Genomic DNA, 20,608 nt, shown 5'->3' with positions numbered 1-20,608 from the left:
TCACCTCTAAATGCGGTCTCTATAGGCGTTTATTTACATTTATCAAAACATATTTTTTTCTCTATGTGGGACGGTGGGCAACCCTTTCAGGTAGCTGCAGTAGCAAAAAATATTAGCATCACAAACCCGTCAGTCCGAATGGAGTTAGCGGGTGGCGACGGGAGAACAGAGCAACGGGATGGAAATGAGCGAGCAGCAAACGGGCCTCCTTCTCCACGGGTAAATGTGTTTTTTTTTATGTCATCAAACTAAGCATCGTCATTCCATACTCATGTGTGACCGTCATTCCCATAGGATGCGACTGGATCAGAACCCGTAGGACACGGTGATGAAGATTCTGCATCCGTCAGACATTCCGGTGTGTTAAAGGAAAACTGCACACATCATCCACAATCCAATCAGAAAGAAAGTTTCTCTTGTAGAGTAATAAAGTATCTATCCAAACTTTTCCAAACTCCAAACAACAAGCCGTTGCTCCAATATATGTAGCGTTAGCATTTTTTTTCCTAGCCTGAGGCATTGTGAAGGCGAGTGTTGCTCGTCGCTAAGCGAGGTGTCACTACGCCAGGAAAGTAGTTCTTTGGCGTAACAATGTTCATTCATTCATTTATTTTCTACCGCTTATCCTCACGAGGGGTGCTGGAGCCTATCCCAGCTGTCTTCAGCTGAGAGGGTTGCCATCCAATCACAGGGCACATATAAACAAACAACCATTCACACTCACATTCATACCTATGGACAATTTGGAGTGGCTAATTAACCTAGCATGTTTTTGGAATGTGGGAGGAAACCGGAGTACTCGGAGAAAACCCACGCATGCACGGGGAGAACATGCAAACTCCACACAGAGATAGCCGAGGCTGGAATTGAACTCGGGACCCCTAGCTGTGAGGCCTGCGCGCTAACCACTAGACCACCGTGCAGCCCATTTGGTACAAATAGTTAGCAAAACGTCCCTGAAACGGCAAATGTTTGTTTACAAGCGAGCTCAGGGGAAGTTACGACCGGAGTGCTTGATTTACGTATAAAGTTTTTTCAAAAGGATCTGAGCTATTTTTTGTTTTGTTTTTGTTGTTTTTGTATTGTTTTGTTTATGTTTTATCGGTATGACGTCACAATTCCCTCATATCATCATTGAGCACCCCTCATTTCAACAGTCATTTCAACAGTTGAACTCAGGTCTCCTAGCTGTGAGGTCTGCGTGCTAACCACTCGACCACCGTGCATCCCGGCGTTAATAATAATAATAACAATGTCGCTGTACATTATGTAAATGGAGCATTGTTACATTATTGTTATATTGTTACCATTTAGTGCATTTTTCACTGCGTATTTTTAGCTGTTTGTATATCTTTATAACATACAGAAAAGAGGTTTAGCTTTCAATACAAAGACAACACTGCCAGCAACTATGGTTTAATAAAAGAAGTATTTTCATAGAATAAACTGTATTCTTTGGCTTTCAGAGCAGCTGCATACAGCCCACCTTTTGGACAATTCAGAGGACATGGAGGAGGACAAGATGACGATGGAGGAGGACGAGGAGGAAGTCCTTATTCTGGATGCTGAACATGTGTGTAGCGTGTCCCATATTTATTGAATCATGGCATTACTACACTGAAACCATCCGTACTTACCCTCAAGGGAAAACAACTAAATATATCTTCAGATTCATATAATGGGTGCCCATTTTTCCCACAAGTTTGACTTCTGCTTCCATTGTTATCTGTCGACAGCCTCTGGTCGCCAAGAAGCAAGCTGCGCTGAAGCATCAACTCACCAAGGAACTGGAGAAGCTGGACCTGGATCTAAAGGAAGAGGTTAGATACTTTTCCCTCATGCTGAGACTCAGCCAGACCTCCTCGTTACTTCCTTTCTGATGTCCCTGCCTGCCCCCCCCCTCTTGCAGGTGGCAGCCGAGATGGCAGAGTCCAGCCAAACAGAGGAAACATACGTGCAGTTGTTCCGGCAACAGGAGATGCTGAAGAGACTCCAGACGAGGCTGGAGGGTCAACATCAGACCAAGATCCTGGCTTCAAGCAAACGTGGGCAGGTGCAAGATCAACTGGAGGCGGTGAAGGCTTGTCATCTCAGGACTACGACCCAGTCTAACAAGACCAGAACCAACGGTGAGACCCTCGGCGGGTTTTTCTATCGTGGTGGCCGTTTTTAGTGTATGAGTATGTGTTGTCGCTGGTATTTTACAGTTGGTAACACACAAAAGAAAACATGGCAGGGACGTCAAAGTAGACTGGGGGTGTCCAAAGTGCGGCCCGGGCAGTCATTTGACATGGATAAAGGCAAAATATTTTGAGAAAAAAGGCGTCATGTAACAAGAAAAAGTTCTAATTTGACATAATATTCATCCATCTTTTTCTTCTTACCTGAAACATGCACAAGCAGAATATATATTTTAGTGTTGCTTGACTGGGCACTGTAATCTGTAAACTGCAATCTTACAAGAATAAATATGAGGAAAAATGTGGTCACTTTAGTAGCATAGAGTTTTTTTGTAAAGTAGTAATATGAAGCAGAGTGAAGTTGATACTAATAATATATCATTCTACATATATCACAAAGCTGTGATAGAGTATATAGCTATAAAGTGGTAAAGTTGCATCCTTTCATTTTTCACTAGTCACTAAAAATAACTTTGGACCCCTGCACAAGACGTTTTTGTGTAAAAAAAGAACATTTATTTACATGTGCTGAAGAATCAATAGTCTTTGAACATTACCGATGATATGTCTCCATCTACTGGTCACATTTGGTATTACAGCGCCACTGTATATCAGTGCAGATGTAATACATGACTATTGTTCCTCCTTAAAAATATCCAACTGTAATGGTATTTTTGTGAGGATACTGGAACACTAAAGAGCAGGAGGAGCCACCCGGTGTGGCCCGGCAAGGTGCACTATATTCGGGCGCACAAGCAGCCGGATCCTAACCCGTATACACGTAACGCTGCGGCACAACAAGCCCAAGTTTTTGTTGTGTAAATAAATTATTATTCATTCATTCATTTTCTACCGCTGGAGCCTATCCCAGCTGTCTTTGGGCGAGAGGCGGTGTACTCACAGGGCACATATAGACAAACAACCATTCACACTCACATTCATACCTATGGACAATTTGGAGTGGCTAATTAACCTAGCATGTTTTTGGAATGTGGGAGGAAACCGGAGTACCCGGAGAAAACCCACGCATGCACGGGGAGAACATGCAAACTCCACACAGAGATGGCCGAGGGTGGGATTGAACTCGGGTCTCCTAGCTGTGAGGTCTGTGCGCAAACCACTTGTCCACCGTGCAGCCCATTTGGTACAAGTAGTTAGCAAAATGTCTCTGAAACAGCAAATGTTTGTTTACAAGCGAGCTCAGTTTTTAAGGTTTTTTCAACGTTTTATCGGTATGACGTCACAATTCCCTCACATCATTATGGAGCGCCCCTCATTTCAACAGTCCAGGTCTCCTATTGGTTTGTCCCCAGTATCCGGCCTGCAGACCGAGCTGGACAAACTGATGCCACACCTCATCTACACACAAGAAGCCAGTGAAGATCTGCGTTGCAACGTGAAAGCCATGGAGAACGCCACAAGCAAGGCGAGGGCTCAGAGGTCTCACGTGGAAGAGCAGAAACTCCAACAGGTGAGAATGTTTCCTTCAAAGAACATACCGTCCAGGAATGATAAATGTTGATGAACCGCTGTATGGTTAGGATATGTACGTGGAGCAACTAACCAAGGACTTGGATCGACTAACACAACAGAAGGACCTTTATGATGTTCAGAGAAAAGCCCAGGGAGATACAACACGGGCAACCAAAGAGGCTCTATCTGAGGTATCTGCAGCACAGCCCAGTTTGCTAGGAAAAATATCGTTATTGACTGCTTATATTTGCTTTTGCTGCATCATAACTTGTGCGTGTGCGTGCGTTTTAGGCTGAAATTCAAATGGAGTCGCTGGGGATGTCACGGAAACAGCTGCTGCAGCAGTGGAACGGGAGCTTGGTGGATTTAAGGAGACGAGATGAAGACGTCCGAGCGATACAGGAGGCGGTTGGGTGAGAATTTATTTTCCAAAATGGTCACAAAAACACGTCCTTTAATAATAATAATAATAATAATAATAATAATAATAATATTAATATTAATATTAATATTAATATTAATATTAATATTAATATTAATATTAATATTAATATTAATATTAATATTAATATTAATATTAATAATAATAATAATAATAATAATAATAATAATAATAATAATAATAATATTAATATTAATATTAATATTAATATTAATATTAATATTAATGTTAATGTTAATGTTAATGTTAATGTTAATGTTAATATTAATGTTAATGTTAATGTTAATGTTAATGTTAATGTTAATATTAATATAATAATAATAATAATAATAATAATAATAATAATAATAATAATAATAATAATAGTGATAGTAATAATACATTTTAGAAAAATAAATAAAAATAGAGTTGAGTAAAAACAGAGTAAAAGATGCGAGGTGCTTTCTTATCATTCCATGTGTGGCAAAAGACTGAAAAGATGAAGCAATGCATTGGTTTCTTTCTTTGTGATATAAAATATAAAATATAAAATATAAAATATAAAATATAAAATATAAAATATAAAATATAAAATATAAAATATAAAATAACATTAAAATATAAATTAACATTAAAATATAAATTAACATTAAAATATAAATTAACATTAAAATAAATATAAAATAAATATAAAATAAATATAAAATAAATATAAAATAAAATAAATAATAATATCCACTTTGTCTATCACTATTGTAATTGCACACCTAATGCAGAAAATGGGGAAAAAAAAGAATAGAATGTAAAAGTGAATATAGGGGTGTTATTTCATGTCTGCGGGGCTCTAATAATATAGTCATAATAAGTCATAAACAGGTTTTCTATGATCTAACTTGGAAAAGACTCAGTTTATTAATATTAAATCCTAATATTGAATCGAGACCAGTCCGGGGTGTACCCCGATTCTCGGTCAAAGACAGCTGGGATAGGCTCCAGCACCCTCCCGCGACCCTCGTGAGGAAAAGCGGTAGAAAATGAATGAATAATAATAATAATAATAATGAATAATACATTTTATTTGTATAGCGCTTCACAGCAGAGTTATAGTTTGTTTAGGGTTTTGGATGTAGTACCGTAAAGAATACTGTTGCAGGTGTTCTTAAGGGTCCAGGATGAGCGGGGACGGAATGAGGGTGGCGCTGCTGAAGTTATGGATGGATGTTGTGATGTTTTTGGGAACCAATGATGATAATACCTCTTTTGTCCCTGTCATGACCTTTTCTCCCAGCATGGCCGAGCGCCAAGCGATGGTGCTGGATGGAGAGATTGCAGGCGACAAGAAATCCATCTCCGAGCTCCAGGAGAAGAGCGAGACTCTGACCATGCAGCTGAACTGTGCTCAGATGGACTGCGATGTCTCCAGAAAGATGATCAGTCAGATTCGATCCCAACAGGAAGCTCTGCAGGCTTCATCCAGCACCTTCATCCGTGCTCTCACGGAGACAGAGCGCACCCTTGAAGAGCTCACTAAGGTAGACTCTAGCGGGAATAGACGGATATGGTCCTACTTATTAATTCTTCTCACTTTTTTAGGAGGACAACAGTCTTCACGTTGACGTCACGGACCAGAGGCGAAAGCTGGAGAAAAACAAAGATAAGCATCTCCAGTTAGAGGACCAGATCATGACCCAAATGCTGCAGAAGCTCATGGACAGCAAAGCCGCTCAGTACTATCAGCGTCTCACCGACAAGAAAGCGTCTCTCAAGACCGAGAAGGTAAACTGAGCTTCTAGCTGACCTCCATGACGCTGATGTCATCATTTGCTCTCGTTTATTAGATGTACCAACTGTGGCATTTGGATAGTGACGTAATGGCGACGACATTGGAGAGCAATGTGATCCGTGATAATCTGGACAACCTGACCCGGACTCTAAAGGAGCTGGATGAGGAGATCACCAAGTCCAACAAGGTGGTCGCATCCAACCAGGCCAGCAGCTCCTCCATGGATGTACTCATTGCACAGAAGCAGACCACCATCGTGAACTACAACAAAAAAATGTCTCTCATTGCGCTTCGTACCGGGGTAAGAACCTTAAAACCTGACTCAGATGAAGTCGTTCATCCATAACGACCTATCATACACACGTCTGCGTTCCCAGCGTGAAGACCTCAGTCCTCTGCAAATTAAGATGGAGGGAATCAAGTCCGAGATTGAGAAGTTATCGGAGAAAATCCAGAATGATCAGCAGCAGTGGCTGAAGCATCAAAGAACGCTGGTGGGGCTAACGCTGGAGATACAGGACCACACCCAGGAATATAACAAACTACAAGCAAAGTTCACCGTCATCCGCCAGAAGAAGATTTACCAGGAATGTACGTCACGTATAAGCCATGAGACTCTGTACCGCTTCCACATCCTAACTCCGAAACGCTCACTTCAAGGTCAGTTCGAGGTCCTGCACCGTGAGGAGAGCGACGTGGAGAAGAGCAAGAAGATGCTTCAGCGAGACCTGCTGAAGCTCAACACTCTTCTCAGCAAGAACGCTCAGCTGTGCCAGGCTTTGGAGCAGGAGAACATGATCATGGAAACCGAGTTCCTTCACCAACTCAAGGCATGAATGACCTCCACACTTTCACTTTCACTTTCATGCCGTTGTTGCCAAACGCTGATCTTGCGTAACGTCTGGTGTTTAGGATGCCGAGCGGGAGTCCATCGAGATGGAGGTGAAACTGGAGAAGACCCAGGAGGAAAAAAAGAAACTCGTCGGCGGTCTGGTGGAGACCGAGTCAGTTTCTTGCATTTTTCTGTTTACGTGTCGACCGCTCTCTATCTCGGAACCCCAACTATTGGTCCCCGTTTTCTGGGCCCACCGACTCATCAATGCCTGTACTTGTTCTGGTTGTTTTCCATCACAGGCATCAGATCATGCTGTGGGAAAAGAAGAGCCATCTTGTGAAGGAAACACGTTCGGTTGTGGAGGAGAGTCAGGGAGACATCCAGATCATGAAGAACGACATTCACTGTATGGAGGTAGATGTTTTATGGTAGACTATGGTCTATTATCGCTCAAAGGATATGTAAATACAAGTCATGTATAGAATACTGGTTGCTAGGCAACAGTAATGACCGGGGTTAATCATGAATGTGAGTATCAATGGTTGTTTGTCTATATGTGCCCTGTGATTGGCTGGCCACCAGTCCAGGGTGGACCCCGCCTCTTGCCTGAAGTCAGCTGGGATAGGCTCCAGCATAAACAACTAAACTAAACTAAAATAAACTAAAATAAACTAAAATAAACTAAAATAAACTAAAATAAACTAAACTAAACTAAACTAAACTAAACTAAACTAAACTAAACTAAACTAAACTAAACTAAACTAAACTAAACTAAACTAAAATAAAATAAAATAAAATAAAATAAAATAAAATAAAATAAAATAAAATAAAATAATAGGCTCCAGCACCCCTGTGACCCTCGTGAGGAAGAGTAGAAAATGAATGAATGAAAATAAAATAAAATAAAATAAAATAAAATAAAATAAAATAAAATAAAATAAAATAAAAAATCAGAGCAACATGATTTAGTTTGCGCCACCAAAAAAAAGAAATCCTGCTCTTTTGTACAGCTGAAAACTCATCATTTTAGGAAATGCTGCAAATGTTTGACAGACAGCACAAATTGCCATGTCACAAATCGCAATTCTGCAACTTTACACCAGTGAAAGACACATTAATATTGGAAATATTGCATTATTATGATATATTATTTAGAATACTTTTGCTTACAATGATAGTCACGGTAAGTATTCCCTATATTTTGGTTGGTGTGTGTTAACAGTGTGTTTTTATGCACAGCGCCAACTCAGCCAGCTGATGAAGCGGCGAGAGCAGCTCCTCAGGGACAGTGTAGCGGCGGTGCTAAAGAGAGGAAACATCACGGAGCGCGATGAGGCCCTGGCCCGCCACGCTAAAAAGCAAATGACCAGGGGGAAGCTCAATCTGGTCAACGAAGGCTTGCGGCGCAGAGTCAAGGAAACACATAAGGTGGCGAACGTCGAGCTTTTGTGCATCGGTTTATTGTTGATTGTCTTACATTGTGTTTTATTTTCAGCTGGTCAAAGAGTCTGAGCAGGAAATAAAGGGACTGCAAACGAGCCGTGAAAATCTAAACGCCACGCTTTTGCAGCATAAACAGCAACTGACTGACCTGTCTGGCACCTGTGCCGCCCTTGGGACTGATCTCGCTAATATCCGGGACGCCAAAGACATGGTATGGAACAAGTTATCAAAGTCACTCATGCTTAGTTCATACAAAACATTTCATATTTTCCTCACATTTATGACCCTATCTTTACACTTCCTGTCTAGGCTCAAGCCCAACTCATAGAATTTCAGAAAAAGGCCAAAAAGCTCCAAGAGGTGACTGAAGGCAAGTACCGCCCCTCCTCCTCCTCCAGCCGGTCAATGGAGGCGAGTCTTCAGAGCCACTCGGAGCGCGTACAAGCAATTAGCATCGTTATTCGCAGCGTATGCGAGGAATTCCCCGATAAGCAAGCAGCTCTCCGGGCTCTGTCGCTGTCCCTGGCAGCCGGGATGCAGAGCTTCCCGAAGCAGGAAGTAGTCTGCTCGTGAGGAAAGAAACTAGTGTGTGAATGGCCGTCGGTTTGTATTGTGTGCATTTCGCTACATGGGGTTGTCACAAGAACCAGTGCTTTGACACCAAGCCCAAATCAACACGCAGAACATACATTTTAGGTATCGTGTGTAGCAACTAAAAATTCTCTATTTTCGTGTTTTGGACAGTCTCACCTGCCGTGATGAAAAATAAAACAAAAAAAGCTGATTTTGAATTCAAATGTATTTTCTCGGGGCTGCACGGCGGTCGAGTGGTTAGAGCGCAGACCTCACAGCTAGGAGACCTGAGTTCAATCCCACCCTCGGCCATACATGCAACTTTGATGCTTCTCGGCTTTGGGATATTAGTGGACAAGTCTCTTATTAGTATCAACTTAGGTCTTTTCTTTACCATTTTAAACAAAAAATAAAAATAAAAAATGTATTACAATTATATTATAATTAATTATAAAATAAAAAAAAAAAATTATTCCCTGTTCTAATGTTTGGGATATTGGTGGACAAGTCTCTTATTAGTATCAACTTAGGTCTTTTCTTTACCATTTTAAACAAAAAAACTAAAATAAAATAAAATATAAAATGTATTACAATTATTATATTATAATTATATTTATTATAAAATAAAAATAATAAAATTATTCTCTGTTCTAATATTTGGGATATTGGTGGAAAAGTCTCTTATTAGTATCAAATTAGGTCATTTCTTTACCATAAAAAAAACTAAACTAAAATAAAATATAAAATGTATTACAATTATTATATTATAATTATATTTATTATAAAATAAAAATAATAAAATTATTCTCTGTTCTAATGTTTGGGATATTGGTGGAAAAGTCTCTTATTAGTATCCACTTAGGTCTTTTCTTTACCATTTTAAACTAAAATAAAATATAAAATGTATTACAGTTATTATAATATAATTATATTTATTATTAAATAAAAACAAATTATTCTGTTCTAATGTTTGGGATATTAGTGGACAAGTCTCTTATTAGTATCCACTTAGGTCTTGTCTTTACCATTCTAAACTTTAAAAAAACTAAACTAAAATAAACTAAAATAAACTAAAAATTAAATTAAATTAAATTAAATTAAATTAAATTAAATTAAATTAAATTAAATTAAATTAAATTAAATTAAATTAAATTAAATTAAATTAAATTAAATTAATTCTTATAATATTATAAAATTTTATTCGACTGTCAAATGTTGCATTCTATAGCCAAGCTCACCAGGAGGGGATCAGACTTTTACAACAAAGTATCAAGTGCATGTACTTTATTTCTTGCACAAATAAAAGGTAAGGACACAAACATTTTTTCAGTTTAAAATCAATAAATGAGACAGAGAAGAACATTTTTTAACAAACGTGAATTATTTGTTGCTATCCTATGAATTGTATTCCAGGAGTCCGAGCCTCGTGAAGTTCTCTCGCTCTCTCGCTTCAAATGTTAAAATATGGATGAACGGGAATCATCCGGAAGGTTGGTCTGGCACGGCAAAGGGAGGGATCCGGAATGGCGGAAAATGCCTCATCGACTGCAGGTATTGAATTTCGTGAAGAAACTGTCATCGATGCCCCCTCTTTCAATGTCAGGTCGATTGCGTCGGTAAAATTCCGCTGCCTCGTTGTTGCAGTGGTCCAGTTGTTGCCGGAGCTGCTTCCTCTGCCGTTCCTGCTCCCGCTGCACGATCAGAGCCGTGCGGGTCGTTTTGGAGGAGAAGCAGTCGTGCTGTTGCGCCTCCCTGATCCCGTCTAATTTGCTCATCATTTTCTCCTGGATTTGAAGGTTCCAGAACTTCTTCATCTGCTGCCAGCTCTCAGGACGGGGCCTCCGGTCGCGGCTGGGAACAAGACCAGGTGCCCCCAACTTACTCGGAAGCAGATCCCGCAGCGGGTTGTCCTTCAGTTCCCGCTCCTGGCGATGCCTCTCTTCGGCCATGCTTTGATTGAACTTTGTGGTTTCCACTGCGGTTTTTTTCCTGCTCTCCATCTGAGCGTTTTCGAGCTGCAGAGCGACGCCGTCCATGTGGACTCGGAACTTGTCGTAGTCCAACTGTTCCATCTTCTGTCTTTCCTTTTCCCAGGCTTGCTCTTCCTTCTGCTGGAGCAGCCACTCCCTGAGCTGCTCCCGCTGCCTGCACACCCTGCTTTCGTTGTCTGGGTCCTCGCCCGCCATACCGGGAGGCATCATCTCCTCAACTTCTCCGTGAGGGACTTCCCGAATCATCTCCCGCTCCCGCATGGCCTTCTCGTACTGGTCCACAAAGCTGGCCCTCTGCTTGGCTAGCTTCTCCTTGTCTTGCTTCATTTGGAGGAGTTGTGCTTGTTTGGAATTGTGCAGCATTTGGGCATCAAACGTTTCTTGTTCCAGTTTTTCGGCATCTTTCTCGCGCTTCTTCTCATCCAGCTGTTTGTCAAGGCCTTCCTTGTCAATCCCGATGGTTCTCACCTTGTCGTTAAATATCCGGGCTTTTCTTTCTCTCTCATTGTTGCGCCGACGCTCGATGCTCGCCAGCTGAAAGCGAGCCGTGTTCGGCATTTTGCAGCGCAAACGTGGACGCTGTTGAAATGACAGGAATGTTCAAAGTTACACGGAAAAGGTCACTTTAAAAAATGTACAAATATTTATTATGGAAAATACATATCAAGTAGTCCCTCGTTTATCACTGTTAATTGGGTCCAGACCCGACCATGACAAGGGAATTTCTGCCAAGTAAGATTCCTTATTAATTTATGGAATTATTATCCTGGGTTGTCGCAGGCCTCCACGGGACTTCATCTAATCCACAGGACTTCATCCCATCCACGGGTCTTCATCCCATCCACGGGTCTTCATCCTATCCACGGGTCTTCATCCCATCCACGGGCCTTCATCCCATCCACGGGCCTTCATCCCATCCACGGGCCTTCATCCCATCCACGGGCCTTCATCCCATCCACGGGCCTTCATCCCATCCACGGGCCTTCATCCCATCCACGGGCCTTCATCCCATCCACGGGCCTTCATCCCATCCATGGGCCTTCATCCCATCCACGGGTCTTCATCCCATCCATGGGCCTTCATCCCATCCACGGGCCTTCATCCCTTCCATGGGCCTTCATCACCTCCAAGGGCCTTCATCCCATCCATGGGCCTTCATCACCTCCAAGGGCCTTCATCACCTCCATGGGCCTTCATCACCTCCAAGGGCCTTCATCACCTCCATGGGCCTTCATCACCTCCAAGGGCCTTCATCACCTCCATGGGCCTTCATCACCTCCACGGGCCTTCATCACCTCCATGGGCCTTCATCACCTCCACGGGCCTTCATCACCTCCAAGGGCCTTCATCACCTCCATGGGCCTTCATCACCTCCACGGGCCTTCATCACCTCCAAGGGCCTTCATCACCTCCACGGGCCTTCATCCACTCCACAGACCTTCATCCCATCCATGGGCCTTCATCCCATCCATGGGCCTTCATTCCCTCCACAGGCCTTCATCCCCTCCACAGGCCTTCATCCCCTCAACGGGCCTTCATCCCCTCCACGGGCCTTCATCCCCTCCACGGGTCTTCATCCTATCCACGGCCTTCATCTCCTCTGCAGGCCTTCATCCCCTCCACGGGCCTTCATCCTATCACCAGGTACTGCTTTGTCACCAATTCTGTTCATTTTATGAAAACTTCTTTGTCTATCACTATTGTAAATGCACACCTAATGCAGAAAATGGGGGAAAAAAAGAATAATAGAGTGTCAAAGTGACTATAGGGGTGTTATTTTATGTCTGCGGGGCTCTAATAATATTAGAATGTGTATTTAGAAAACCATCAACAGGTTTCCTATGTTCTAACTAGGAAAATAAATGAATATTAAATCCTAATATTGAATCGGGACCAGTCCAGGGTGTACCCCGCGTCTCGGCCAAAGACAGCTGGGATAGGCTCCAGCATACCCGCGACCCTCGTGAGGATAAGCGGCATAGAAAATGGATAAATATTGAATCGGGTCTGGAACCAATTGACCGTGATGAACGAGGGATTACTGTCTAGTCTGCCGGCCTCTCACGGCCCCACCCCCACTACTTAAGAAGCGCTGCGTTAGCAGTAAACACTACGATTTCCATCCACGCTGAAAAGTGGCTTTTGAACACCAAAGAGTCCGTAGACCACTTACCTCGTTATATCAACACAAACCGCTAAACTGCAGCCACCCTGGTTCTCCGTCCCACTTTAACCACACGCATTATTTGTGCCTCATCACGGCATCCGCAGCCACATGTTGGAAACCCACGCGTCCTCTTGGAGTTTTCGGTATCCACCCGCTACGTCTGCGTTCGGTAATATCGATGATGAGCGACGGTGCTGAAGGAAATTCACTCCAAAGCCCTGCCCGGTTGTCCTCTTACCCGCCTGTTTGAACTCAAACATCATTTATTATTACGAGTATCGATATCATAAAGATGGAAAAGTATTATGTCATGATGAGTGGCATCGTGAAGGATGACATCACAAAATGTCATCCGTATATCAAATATAATCACCAATCTATAAATATACATATTCAACATAATCTCATGTACTTTTTTGGCACAAAATGGCTACATGGTACAAATACAAGGCATTCAGAAGACGCATTCAGCGGTTTTATTCTCTATAAAATAATATAGAGTAGTTACAGAGTAGTTTAACTCATGTGTAGTTACTGAGGAACATGAATTTAGAGTAGTTGCTGAGTAACTTGTGTTTAACTGATGAGTAGTTACTGAAGAACTAAGCACACGAATTTTGAGTAGTTACTGAGTAACTCATGATTAACTGATGAGTAGTTACCGAGGAACTAAGGCACATGAATTTAGAGTAGTTACTGGGTAACTAGTGATTAACTGATGAGTAGTTACTGAAGAACTAAGGCACATATAGTAACTCAGTAACTAATGTTTAATGAGTAGTTGATGAAGAACTAAGGCACATGAATTTAGAGTAGTTACTGGGTAACTAGTGATTAACTGATGAGTAGTTACTGAAGAACTAAGGCACATATAGTAACTCAGTAACTAATGTTTAATGAGTAGTTGATGAAGAACTAAGGCACATGAATTTAGAGTAGTTACTGGGTAACTAGTGATTAACTGATGAGTAGTTACTGAAGAACTAAGGCACTTGAATTTAGAGTAGTTACTGGGTAACTAGTGATTAACTGATGAGTAGTTACTGAAGAACTAAGGCACTTGAATTTAGAGTAGTTACTGGGTAACTAGTGATTAACTGATGAGTAGTTACTGAAGAACTAAGGCACATGAATTTAGAGTAGTTACTGGGTAACTAATGTTTAACTAATGTGTAGTTACAGAAGAACTGAGCACATGAATTTAGAGTAGTTACTGAGTAACTAATGATTAACTGATGAGTAGTTACTGAGGAACTAAGCACATTAATTTAGAGTAGTTACTGAGTAACTAATGATTAACTGATGAGTAGTTACTGAAGAACTAAGGCACATATATATAGTAACTCAGTAACTAATGTTTAATGAGTAGTTGATGAAGAACTAAGGCACATGAATTTAGAGTAGTTACTGGGTAACTAGTGATTAACTGATGAGTAGTTACTGAAGAACTAAGGCACTTGAATTTAGAGTAGTTACTGGGTAACTAGTGATTAACTGATGAGTAGTTACTGAAGAACTAAGGCACATGAATTTAGAGTAGTTACTGGGTAACTCGTGATTAACTGATGAGTAGTTACTGAAGAACTAAGGCACACATGTAGAGTAGTTACTGAGTAACTAATGTTTAACTAATGTGTAGTTACAGAAGAACTGAGCACATGAATTTAGAGTAGTTACTGAGTAACTAATGATTAACTGATGAGTAGTTACTGAGGAACTAAGCACATTAATTTAGAGTAGTTACTGAGTAACTAATGATTAACTGATGAGTAGTTACTGAAGAACTAAGGCACATATATCGTAACTCAGTAACTAATGTTTAATGAGTAGTTGATGAAGAACTAAGGCACATGAATTTAGAGTAGTTACTGCGTAACTAGTGATTAACTGATGAGTAGTTACTGAAGAACTAAGGCACACATGTAGAGTAGTTACTGAGTAACTAATGTTTAACTAATGTGTAGTTACAGAAGAACTGAGCACATGAATTTAGAGTAGTTACTGAGTAACTAATGATTAACTGATGAGTAGTTACTGAGGAACTGAGCACATGAATTTAGAGTAGTTACTGAGTAACTAATGATTAACTGATGAGTAGTTACTGAGGAACTGAGCACATGAATTTAGAGTAGTTACTGAGTAACTAATGATTAACTGATGAGTAGTTACTGAGGAACTGAGCACATGAATTTAGAGTAGTTACTGAGTAACTAATGATTACCTAATGAGTAGTTGCTGAATAACTAAGGCACATATACATCTGCCGTTTGACGCCCCTGCACACCTTGAAGTTCCATTGTACCATAGATGGATCACAATGGCGCCCCCCCCCCCCCCAACTGTGCCGTGTGGAAAAACATCTCAGGTGGGATCTCCTTGTCATGCCACCTTCCAAACGGACAATGTTTTTCTTATTAAAACCTTTCCTTCACAGACGGCGTCTCATAGTTGGACTTGGACCACACTCGGCACCAGTAAGAACCTTCACTTGGGCCCCAATGGGATCCTCCATCCTTAAAGGGGGAGAACTTTCAGGAAGAAGCTAAAAGGCTGTAATGTGGAAGGGATTCCAGGAGGTGGCAGCAATCTACCGTCTGGAATTGAGAAGAAAAGAAAAGAACGCAGGCCTCAGCCTGACCTCCACCCTTCAGGGTAAGACAGCACCACAGTACCACACGTGACCTCATGACCTACGATGCATTCAGAAACAAACCTGGGAATTACCCAGCATGCCTTGTCAATTATAAAAGATGCAAAGACACTGTATTCATCTCCAAGAGAAGTAACATGAACTTCACATCAGCTTGTTTGCCAACCGCTAATGGGGGGGTGGGGGGGGGGGGGGTACCTGTCATGTGAACTGATACGGAACCTGGGACACCAATTTTCAGTACTGCGTGTTTATGCGGTAATAAATGTTAATTAACTCATGTAATTACATTCGTCATCTTTTTTATTTAATATTTAAACTTCTAAAAACGCTATCCCTGTGAAATTAGGTCATTTTTCTTAATTTTTTAGTATAATAATATAATAATAATAATTTTAATATTACAATAATTCACATTTATGCCCGTAATATATTAATTTTATTGTAATATTATGTTTTTCCCAAGCTAATTTCCACAAAAATTGCGACTTTGTTGCTTGTTTCATTTGATTCTCATAATATGAAAAACTATTTTAAAAAAATATATATATGAATATATATTTATATTTTTAATATTATTAATAATTATAAATAATTATTTATATATTTAAAAATATATTTAAAAATAACATCTTATTTCTATAATTTGTCAAATGTATTCTTCTGAAATAATTTTTTTCTCCCTCATATAATTTTGACTTTATTCTTGTAAAATTTTTACTTTTTTCCTTGTAAGATACATTTTTCTATTTAATATCATGACATCATTCTCCTCATATAACTTTATTTCTTAAAAATTTTTGCCTAATATTTCAGCGTTATCCTTAAGTTGTGTTTAAAATGTGCCAAGAGCTAATTTTATGAAATAGGGCCGCAAACGGCCCTCAAGCCGCACTATGGACACCGCAGTCATACATAAAGGGGGGCATGTAATGCATATTTTCCCATCTGTAAGGTACAGCAAGTTGGGTTGTTTTTGGCCCCACAGAGGCGCTCTTGTGCCCCCGCCCTCACCCCCTGCACGCGCGTACTCCCACTCCCGGCGGCCGGGCCAGTGGAAAAGTACTGGGCACGGCAGCACTGGGAGTGTGCGTGGACTCGTATCAACGCTATCACAAACCAGTGGGAGCCTCCGTGTGTATCTGCACAAGCGGCAGGGGAACCACAACAATCCTCCATTGGTCGTCCTCTGGTTTACGGGTCTCTTTGACCCGGGACTGAACTGGACTTCCTGTCATGGCGAAGCCATCGACGGAGGAGATCATTGATAACGTTAAAGAGGGAGATGATACAACAGCGGCACGTCGTGTTGCTGCTGGATGTTATTTCCATCAGATGGTGTTTATTGGTTGCACAGAGGTAAAACAGGAACAAACGTCGACCCCACTCACGGTGCAACCAAAAATACCGCATGTGGAACAAACAACGTAACCGTACCGCACGGACCATGCGGGTATGGAAATAGACACATACGCACATTAATACACACATTAATACACAAGCGATGCTATTTTATTTGTTTTTGTTGGCACCGTGAGTGAGCGTTTATGCTAGGTGTCGTTTGAGGTGATGGACAGTCGGACCACAGACACCCCAGGCTATAAATATTTTATGGGCGTGTCAATGATTTTCGCCGTACACGGGTGGTCTGATCGCCGGTGTACATATGCAGTACTCCCTCGCTGTATCATGTTTCCAATATCACTCCCTCGCTCATCGCGCTTTTCCAAAAAAAAGATGGCCGTTGCGTGGTTGACTATGTCCGATTATTTTGTCCATAGAGACTGAGATGAGCTACATGTGGTATGGACAATGGCTGTTCAACCAACACAGATAGCCGACATGCCGTAGCTGACATCACTCTCCTCTCATTTGGTGTGGAAGTGGTAAGTAATGCTGCATTTCTCACATTTTTATTATAGGACCCCTAATTTTGGCTCAAAAATCGCCGCTGGCGCCATCCAAAATGGCCGATTTCCTGTTCGTTTTGAGACTTTTTGATGCGTCCTGTCATGATAGACGTCTCTGCCAAGTTTCCTGACGATCTGTGAAACTTGTGGCGGGGGCTATTTTTTTTTTTTTTTAATTAAAAGGTGGCGCTGGGTGGCAGGTCTTTGCCTGCACCACGTGTTCTGGTCTTAGTCTATGGCCGACTTAGTCAAGCTTGAGCGGAAGGGGGGTGACCTCACGTTCAGTCAGACCAGCACACAGCTGCAGATGTCTGCTGGAGAGAGACAGCGTCTCGCCACTGCAGAGAGATCCAATGAATGAAAATGAAGTAGATGGTTTTTCCATGTGAAATGGAAGAAACCATACGCCCGGGATGGGGATGGGGATGGGGATGGGGATGGGGATGGGGATGGGGATGGGGTTGTGTCCTCTTTCCTCTTCCAGAAGACCTTGGCATGACTCAGACGTCAGGTCTCAGATGACCACAGCAGGTGACATTTTAGATCAAGTACTTAAGATTAGCAAGGAAGGGGGGGGGGGGGGGGGTACAAGGGCATCAGCAAGGGCTGTTTTTTTATTGGCTCACGGCACATTATAAAAACATAATTTGACATTTTATAAGAATAAAGTCAGTAGTTTTATTAGAATTATGTCATTGGAAAATAAGAAAATAAAAGTTTAGTAGAATAATTAAACAAACAGGATGAAATTTCTTTAAGTCAATAAACAAAACAAAAACGCAAATTTTTTACAAAATTGGGTTATAAAGTTATAATCTTATAAAAAACAAGTCAAAATATTATGGGCATAATGTCATAATATTAGGAGCAAAATGTTACATAATTGTACAAGAATAAAGTTTTTAAAAAATAACATTTTAAAAGCATTAATTTCCAATATTCGAGAAAAAATTTATGTTTTTTTTTATGACCAAAATTAACAGAATAAAGGCAAAATATTACGGGGATCGAGTCATAACATTATTAGCAAAAAGTTGCCGTCTTATGAGAAAAAAGTCGTAATTATATGACAATAAAGTAAAAGACATTTCAATAGTCTAAATTAAAAATATTAAAGAAAAAAAAATTGTTGTTGGAATATTACCAGAAAAAAAGGAATATTACCAGAAGCAAACAAAACAAATAAAGTTGCATTTTTTTGAAAAATGAGGTTGAGAAAACGTTACAAAACTGAAGTGTGAATAATAATATCATATCATATCATATAATATATCATAAAATAAAATAAAATAAAATAAAATAAAATAAAATAAAATAAAATAAAATAAAATAAAATAAAATAAAATAAAATAAAATAAAATAAAATAAAATAAAATAAACATTTTTTAATTACATTTTTTTCCCAGGCCAGTTGAGAGACATAATCTCTCCAACGTGTCCCGGGTCTTCCTCAAGGCCTCCTACCGGTTGGACGGGCCCTGAACACCTCCCCCAGGGAGGCGTCTGGGGGGCCAAACTCATTTGGGCCGCTTGCACCTGCGACCTTGTCCTTTGGGTCCCTGCTCCAAACTCATGACCACAGGTGAGAAGAAGCTAACCAGATCTGCCTTGAAGGATTACATCCATATGGTGTGAAATTCGTGTTCCAAGCAGATGATCTCAATGATCTCAATGATCTTGATGATCGATACCGATACGCTGACGAGCAGCAGCAGCAGCAGCAGCAGATGCTGTGAAAGTTATCTTCTCTTATTCGGAGGCGTTTTTCCCTTTGCATCCACCTGTCGTGATGCTTCCTGCGGCGCTAAATAAAACAGCTGCTGAGTTTGTCTTATGCTGTCTTCAAGGTTTATTCTTAGCCTTTTTCAGTAAGATGATCCGGGATCTTGCTTTCTTTCTCTACTGGCCCCTTACAGTATTGCCACTTATTAGGAGAGTCGAGTCAAGTCCTTTATTTCGGAGAGTCCACCTTGCCTTGTTGCATTTCATCTTCTGCTGTACCATTGTCCTTTTCTTCACGATGTCTTCTATGAACGGTAGATAGTGATGCTAATGTTTCTGTCCTCACCTGCTGATGTGTTAGCTGGTACACCAGGGATTCTGGTTTTCTGGTTCCTAAGGACGTTCCATAGGGTTGTACAACGTAGAGCAGACTTTGACAAGTGAAGGCATCTTATCAGTCAGCTGCAGACTATTCTCATGCAGTTCAACTTAGCCCATTGTTTAGCCTACGGCTGCAAATCGCTGAGTTGGCAAACATCTGCTTCAGAAGTAGAAGAACATATTTAGGCAGTTGGGGGCTGGAGATTATCGACCGGACGGTTTTTAATGCGACTCAGGTCAAAAAACTGATGAAGTTTAGTATCTGTATGGGCGTCTCCCTTGCTGCCTTGGATGGATGTTTTGGGTCATGACCCACCCATGACCCACCCATGACCCACCTTCAGAACTTGGCCCGTATTGCCAGCAGTAAGTCGGGACTCCACCAGGGCTTCCCTTTGTCCCTGACCATCTTTATTAGTTTATGGATCTGTCTTCAGTCTTGAGGGGAACAGGGAAGTGACCCAAAAGGCAATCTGACTCCATCTTTCTTCCTATACCCTCACCTATATGGTCATTATAGCGTTGGGTAGTGACCCAAAGGACAAGATGGCGGGTACAAGAACTGAGTTTCCTCCGCAGGGTGGCTGGGCTCTAGACTCAACACAGAGTCCATGTTGGTTGAAGAGCAGAAGAGCCGAGACGGCTTAGCTGCCATTGAACTGATCTCTGCTTGTTTTAACAAGTCAATCACTTTAAGCTAACTTCATCCCATCTTAGCGGCTAGCTTTAGACTAGCGCTTGACTTGAGAAAACACATTTAGGACTTATACAAATTCCATTGTCTTCTTAAGTCCTCCTAAAACAAATATCAGTCAATCACAAGCTGACTTTGTTGTTATACAGCAAGTATTCATGACAAAGTAATCATATAAAAAGCTGAGCCGTTCTGTGTGAAATGCTTTCACGGATTGGGAAATTGACGGGAATGTGACCAAAACTAATTTTTCTGAAGAATACTTGCATAATTTATGCTTTTAACGCTTTTTATTAGGCACCATCTTGTCAATGGAGGACTTTGCAAAGGTAGGGGGGTACTGTTTTGACATTTAATTGACATCCATGAATCCAGTCTACAATGA

The 20,608-nt window shown here is 41.0% G+C and overlaps 2 protein-coding genes across 2 annotated transcripts; one reads left to right on the top strand and one right to left on the bottom strand.

Moving 5' to 3' along the window:
- The first annotated feature begins 138 nt into the window (after window positions 1-138).
- ccdc40 (coiled-coil domain 40 molecular ruler complex subunit) lies at window positions 139-9,366 on the top strand. The gene is made up of 18 exons (XM_058074539.2): window positions 139-219; window positions 295-358; window positions 1,467-1,573; window positions 1,737-1,820; window positions 1,910-2,129; window positions 3,494-3,651; window positions 3,722-3,844; window positions 3,945-4,066; window positions 5,363-5,606; window positions 5,668-5,850; window positions 5,913-6,158; window positions 6,235-6,448; window positions 6,518-6,687; window positions 6,770-6,861; window positions 6,992-7,106; window positions 7,932-8,120; window positions 8,188-8,346; window positions 8,445-9,366. The coding sequence occupies exons 1-18, from the start codon at window positions 139-141 to the stop codon at window positions 8,706-8,708; spliced, it is 2,835 nt and encodes a 944-aa protein (XP_057930522.2). The 3' UTR covers window positions 8,709-9,366.
- A 704-nt stretch (window positions 9,367-10,070) lies between these two features.
- On the bottom strand, window positions 10,071-11,269 carry LOC131134422 (RIB43A-like with coiled-coils protein 2). Its single transcript, XM_078793102.1, has one exon. It carries the CDS (start codon window positions 11,255-11,257, stop codon window positions 10,247-10,249), a length of 1,011 nt encoding a protein of 336 aa, XP_078649228.1. The 5' UTR covers window positions 11,258-11,269; the 3' UTR covers window positions 10,071-10,246.
- Between the last annotated feature and the right edge of the window lie 9,339 nt (window positions 11,270-20,608).

This window comes from Doryrhamphus excisus, linkage group LG9, assembly GCF_037039965.1.
Source record: "Doryrhamphus excisus strain RoL-2023G ecotype Guam linkage group LG9, RoL_Dexc_Guam_v1.1, whole genome shotgun sequence".
In the NCBI taxonomy this organism is placed as follows: Eukaryota; Metazoa; Chordata; class Actinopteri; order Syngnathiformes; family Syngnathidae; genus Doryrhamphus; species Doryrhamphus excisus.
The sequence above is the reverse complement of the archived record's forward strand: the minus strand, read 5'-3'. Positions and strand labels throughout refer to the sequence as shown.